General features: G+C 30.6%; 1 protein-coding gene and 1 long non-coding RNA gene across 2 annotated transcripts; one reads left to right on the top strand and one right to left on the bottom strand.

The window, feature by feature from the left end:
- Positions 1-534: 534 nt before the first annotated feature.
- On the bottom strand, positions 535-886 carry LOC135931043 (uncharacterized). The gene is made up of 3 exons (XR_010572916.1): positions 802-886; positions 741-762; positions 535-640 (listed from the first exon to the last, which is right to left on the bottom strand). It is a non-coding gene; the product is annotated as an uncharacterized LOC135931043 (long non-coding RNA).
- A 3,017-nt stretch (positions 887-3,903) lies between these two features.
- Positions 3,904-6,414, top strand: LOC135922856 (uncharacterized). Its single transcript, XM_065457357.1, has 5 exons — positions 3,904-4,141; positions 4,272-5,324; positions 5,374-5,596; positions 5,848-6,129; positions 6,171-6,414. The coding sequence occupies exons 1-5, from the start codon at positions 3,904-3,906 to the stop codon at positions 6,412-6,414; spliced, it is 2,040 nt and encodes a 679-aa protein (XP_065313429.1).
- The last annotated feature ends 216 nt before the right edge of the window (positions 6,415-6,630 follow it).

Here is a 6,630-nt window from a genome sequence, read left to right as displayed (position 1 = left end):
TTATAAGATTTATATTTAAAAAAAGTAAAAGAATTTGAAGTCTTGATTCAATTAAAGATGAAAAGATTTAAATTTAAAAATTCCTAGAAATTAACATTACCTTATTTTACTACATTATATTAACTTAATAAGTTTTTTTAATACTTTGGTTTTAAATTATTATTATTAACTTATTAAACATATTGTTAAATTGAACTTTATAAAGTATATATAGATATAAAAATAGTGTGATAAACAGTTAAAAAACATTAAATAATAATATATATAATTTATTTTCTCTATACCCTGACTACTTTAATATTAATATTATTGGTAAAATTTTAAATCAGTTTCTATTAATTCACAAATTTATAGTTACAATAATAAATAAAAATATTACTTTTTGGAAGTAAGATGTTATTGTCTTTTTTTGCAACTGGGTTTCAACTCCATTTGTAATATTATATGGAATATCACAATTTAAAGATACCCAATTATTATTATCTCTTTTGATGGCTACCTTTGTAAATTTCATATCAGCTGGCTTGACATGAGGATGTTTATGTTTATAATGTTCATGTATCTTGTCACTTCTTATTTTAGAAGTTTTGCAATTTTTAATATTGCACTTAACTTTAAATATGGTTTTGTTACTTGGCATCTAGAAAGAAATAATTATTATAATATAATTTTTTACATATTATGTTTTTTATTATTCTTTGCTTGCTGATATATGTTTTTATGCATGACTAAAAAATTACCTAAAATTTATCCTGCTAAAATCTATAAATTTATTAAAAAACATAATATAAATATATTAACCTCTAAGAAAAGTACCAAATAGGAAATGTGTAAATATTAACTTGATAAAATGCTAAATGAAAATCGTTGACAAAGAAAATTTATATTATTTATTAATTGACAAATATCTTTACTTTAATTGACATTTTTCAGAAAATCAAACGATAACCATCATAATCGTATCAATTAATGGATTAAAAAAAGATTATAATTCAAATCAAAAATTACCCACCAAAAATCAATACCTACCCCCAAAAAAATAATGCCTACCCCCAAAAAATTAATATCAACCCCTTAAAATCGATACCTACCCCCAAAAATGCTAATATATTTTGGAGGCATTTGTCTCCTACCCCCCCCCCCCCCCCCGGCCATGTAGACGCTGGGTTCAATGCATTTATTTTTTTTATTTATTCTTTTGTTTTTATTTTAGATAACAAGCCATGTCCTAACCTCAGTTATTGATTGGACAGGTGGTGATTTATCCATCATTAATAAAAGAAAAGATGGCAGGTCAATCAAAAAAAGAAACGCACTAGGGATAGCGAGGCCCTACAAAATCTACTAAGAACGCAAAATACAGTTAGTCTTATATATATTTTTTTTTATACTCTTTTATATTATAGAATACATCTATTTTAGCTTCTGATAATGTTCCCACTATTTCTAGGGAGTTGAACCTAATATTGACTCCTCTTCAGGTTCATTGCATTTATATTTTTTATATTATTCTTTGTTTTTATTTTAGATAACAAGCCCTGTCTTACCCTCATTTAATGAATGTACAGGTGGTATATTGACTCCTATTCAGATTCAATGCATTTATATTTTTTAAATTATTCTTTTGTTTTTATTTTAGATAACAAACCCTGTCTTAACCTCATTTAATGATTGTACAGATGGTGATTTATCCGTCATTAATGAAAGAAAAAGATGACAAGTCATTCAACAAAAGAATAGCTATAGGGATTGTGAATCCCAGCAAAATATACTAACAACACATAATAAAGTTAGTGTTTATATATATATATATATATACTAAAAAAGCATAAATGTTCTTATATTTTTTTATTTTTTAGAGTACATCCATTTTAGCTTATGATGATATTCCCACTATTTCTAGGGAGTAGATCTTAATCTTGACTCCTCTGCAAATTTAACGCATTCATTTTTTTAAATTTTTTTATTTGTTTTTATTTTAGATAACAAACCCTACTTTATTTCCTCCTTATAATTGTTTCAATATTGATATATCTACCATTAATAATCAACAAATACAAAATAAATGTTCAGAAAAACATGATAGTCTTGATAAGTCCCCAACTAGACAAATTTTATTTTTTGATGATAGCCTCCCAACTACTAGAGATATACATATATTGACCCCTTTACAGGTTCAGTACAGTATTTTAATGTTCGTTTTATTTCAATAATAATGTTTTATATTTTTGCCTGATTTCCTTATTTTTTTAGGCTAACCCAACCTTGATCCTCACATTGCTACAAAACATAATATTTCTATTAAAGATAAGCAAAGAAAAAAATGGCGACTCAACAAACGCCTTACCCGTTTTAGAATTACGGGTATGCAGGGTAATAAGGACCTACGCCTGATATTAACTCCCCTGCAGGTTTTTAATGTTTTATATATATAAGTTTATTTTATATTCACCCAGATACCTTTAACTGATATTTCTATAACCACTACCACATTCCCTATGGCACCTCTACCATACATTCTACATATATTTGATGACCACCACTCACCTATATTAGATATCGGAAACATGACAGAAATATGCGCCTTCTTCAATGCTAAAATGTGGAATGGAGAAAAATTATCAAAAAGCTCATGTAGAAATATTCAGTTTTCTACATGTTGCTTGAATGGGAAGGTAATTTTATTTAAAATTTCCCAATTATCACGAAATTTATTACGTTTATTTACCGGGGATCATTGTTCATCATCCCACTTTTTAACAAACATAAGAGCATATAATTCCGCACTGTCATTCACTTCACTAGGAGTTAATATAAATAATAATTTATCCAATTCGCGATCAGGTAATTATACCTTTAAAATTAATGGACAGGTTCATCAGCGCATTAGTTCACTCCTACCAACATTAGGGGAAACACCTAAATTTGCCCAATTATATATACATGATAGTATAAATGAGATAGAAAACAGACATAACCAGGTTCCGTCGTTGTCTTTTAATGGAATTGCAGGATATTGTTAACATCTACAACCCCTTTGCTTCTCAATTTTTGAGAGTATCTTCTATGATCGCTAATGGCGTTCCTAACATATCCTTAAATTTAAAATCTACTCCAAGTTTTGACATACGTTATCGCAATGAACCTACCTCATCTGAAATAGCAGTTTTATTACCTGATGATGGCAGTAATCATATAGCTCATAGAATTATTATCTTAAATATATTTGGTTCTTTAAGACGTATTAACGAGCTCCATTCCTCATACGATCTCTTGCAATATGTTCTTCTATTTCCTAGAGGCGATATTGGATACCACCCATCTATTCATTATAGAAACTCAACTAATAAATATGTTACCTGCAGAGAGTACTATGCCTATCGCTTTATGGCCAGGCAGGATGAAGAGAATGTTATTTTAAGATCCAAACGTCTTTTTCACAAATTTATCGTCGACAGTTATGCCAAACATAAACGCTTCGATTAAATTTTATATGTAATAATCAATCCAAATTACGCGCCGAACTCTTTCAAGGCATACATGATGCTATTTTAGAGGGAGATACTAATGCTGACAATCTTGACAGAAGAATAATTTTGCCTTCTTCTTTTACCGATGGCCCAAGGCATGCATCAGCTTTATCAGGATGCAATGGCTATTGTACGCTGCTTTGATAAGCCATCATTATTCATTACTTTCACCTGCAACCCTAAATGGGATGAAATAATGCGTGAATTATTTCCTCATCAGACCCCAAACGACCGCCCAGATTTAAAGTGTCGCTTTTTTCGTCAAAAATTAAATTGTCTTAAAAAGGATTTGCTCTATTATCATGTTCTTGGCAGAGTAATCGCTTATATAGATGTCATATAATTCCAGAATAGAGGTTTGCCTCATTGTCATATGTGCCTTATACTAGATATATCTCGCAGGCTACCAACGGCTGATACTTATGATGAGGTAGTTTGTGCTGAGGTTCCTAACAAAATAACTGAGCCTAAGCTGTTTCAAATTATTAGCAATTTTAATACACATTGGACATGTGGTATAACATTTCCTAATAGTCCCTGCATGATTGATAGAAAATGCTCAAAAAAATATCCTAAATCATTTGTGGATACCTCTTCTATTGATAAGTATGGTTATCTTTTATATCGGCGAAGAAATGATGGCGTTACCTTCCAAAAAAAATTAAACGGATTTATATTTAACAACCGTTATTCCTTATAATAAACATTTATCAAAAAAATATAATGCACATATAAATGTAGAAATTTGTTCATCTGTCCAGTCCATAAAATACCTTTATAAGTATTGTTACAAAGGCCATGACAGGACTACTGCTTCCGTTTCCATTAATAATGTTGATGAAACTACCCAGTTCATTAATGCTCGATATATATCCGCCATAGAATCGCTATGGCGTACTTTGGATTTTGAAATGCAGGATCATTCTCCTGCAGTCTATCGTTTAGACCTTCATCTACCCAATCAACATATAATCCTTTTTCAATCAAATACTGATATAAATAATATCTTAACTAAAAATCCTGGTACAAAATTAACCGAATGGTTTAAAATTAATCAACTTGACACAGATGCCAGACATTATATTTATGCAGATTTTGTAAGATATTATGTGTGGAAACCTCTATCTAAACAGTGGTTAAAACGAAGGGGTGGTGATAAGATTATTGGCCGTATACGCACAGTTTCTCCTAAAGAGGGCGAGGTTTTTTATTTAAGACTATTACTTAATTATGTAGCTGGGCCAACATGCTTTGAAGATCTACGCTCTTTTAATGGAATTGTCAGTAATACTTTTAAAGATGCATGTATTCGACGTGGTCTGTTATCAGATGATGCGGGATGGAACCATTGTTTAGAGGAAGGTCTTTCATTTAAGATGCCATATCAATTGCGCCAGTTATTTTCTGTTATTTTATTACATTGTGAGCCGATAGATCCTCTAGGTCTATGGAATTCTTTTAAATTTTATCTTTGTGAAGATTTTGCCAAGAATCATCAGAGCCGGATAACCTTATCAACGAAAATCAATCAAATTTTGATTCAAAATGATAAATCTCTTAAGGATTTTTTGGGAATGCCTATCCCTTTATTATCCACTCAATCTCCATCTGCTACAGCTAATATTAGGTGTCACCTTATTCGGGAGAAAATTTCCTACGATACTGATGATATGTATAAAATATATTTGGCTAACTACAATTTATTTAATCGGGATCAAAATATTATCTATGCCAAAATTATGTCCTTGCCCTCCACTTCATCCCATAATTTATTTTTTATAGATGGTCCTGGTGGTACTGGAAAATCATTTCTATTAAATACAATATTATTTAACTTGTCAAGGTAAAATTGCAATAGCTGTTGCATCTTCTGGCATTGCTTCAACTCTTCTTCATAATGGCCGTACTGCACATTCACGTTTCAACATCCCCTTAAGTATTCATGAAAGTTCCTCATGTAATATTCCTTACCAAAGCCAAATAGCTGAATTGATAAGACAATCGGTAATTATTATATGGGACGAAATATCAATGACTCATAAACATATATTCGAGGCCGTGGATAGGTCTTTCAGGATATAATGAAATTAGATAAACCGTTTGGTGGTAAAATTATTATTTTTGACGGAGATTTTAGACAGATTTTACCTGTTATTAAACATGGTGGAAGATGCGACATTGTTAACTCAACCTTAAAACGATCCTATTTATGGTCGCATATAGTGCCATTAAGGTTAGGTATTAATATGAGACTTCTACAATTTCAGGAAGCAAATGATTATCTTATTAATAATAAATACTCAAAATTTCTTTTAAGAGTTGGTAAAGGCTATGAAACATTTGATGGCTCCAGGGATAAAATAAAAATTCCTGAAGATTGTTGTACAGCTTCCAATGATATCGAGGATCTTATTGCTTTTGTTTACGATATAGACAAAGTCAATACGTCCTTTAACCGAACATCATTTGCTCAAAATGCAATCCTGACCCCTAAAAACATAGATGTCGATTCTATAAATATTAAATTGATTAACAAAATTCCAGGGGATTTAATTACATACATAAGTGCTGATGAAACGATAACTGAGGATGAAGCGACGTTTTATCCCACTGAATTTTTAAACTCTTTAAGTATATCAGGATACTCAAATTCGGGGTACCTATAATATTAATGCGTAACTTAAATTCTGCTTCTGGCTTGAATAATGGGACTAAATTGATTATAACTTCTTTGCTACCAAATATAATTGAGGCTGAATTTGTTTCTGGTAGTTTTCTCAATACTAAAGTTCTCATTCCTAGAATAAGTTTAATTCCTACAGATTCTGGCTTGCCATTTTCCTTTAAGCACCGCCAATTTCCCGTGAGACTGCTTTTGTCATGACAATTAATAAAGCTCAGGGACAAACGTTGAACAAAGTTGGCATCTATTTAACTCATCCTGTTTTTTCACATGGACAGCTATATATGGTTATGTCTCGAGTTTGTTCTCCTCATAAATTAAAGATTATAACCAATGATAATACAAGAACTACAACCAATGTGGTATATCATGAGGTTATATCCGATTAATCCCGGTTTATACGAATAAGAATGAACA

The sequence above is a fragment of the Gordionus sp. m RMFG-2023 genome, chromosome 1 (genome assembly GCF_954871325.1).
Source record: "Gordionus sp. m RMFG-2023 chromosome 1, tfGorSpeb1-WG-v2, whole genome shotgun sequence".
In the NCBI taxonomy this organism is placed as follows: Eukaryota; Metazoa; Nematomorpha; class Gordioida; order Chordodea; family Parachordodidae; genus Gordionus; species Gordionus sp. m RMFG-2023.
This window is presented reverse-complemented; position numbering and strand designations above follow the sequence as displayed.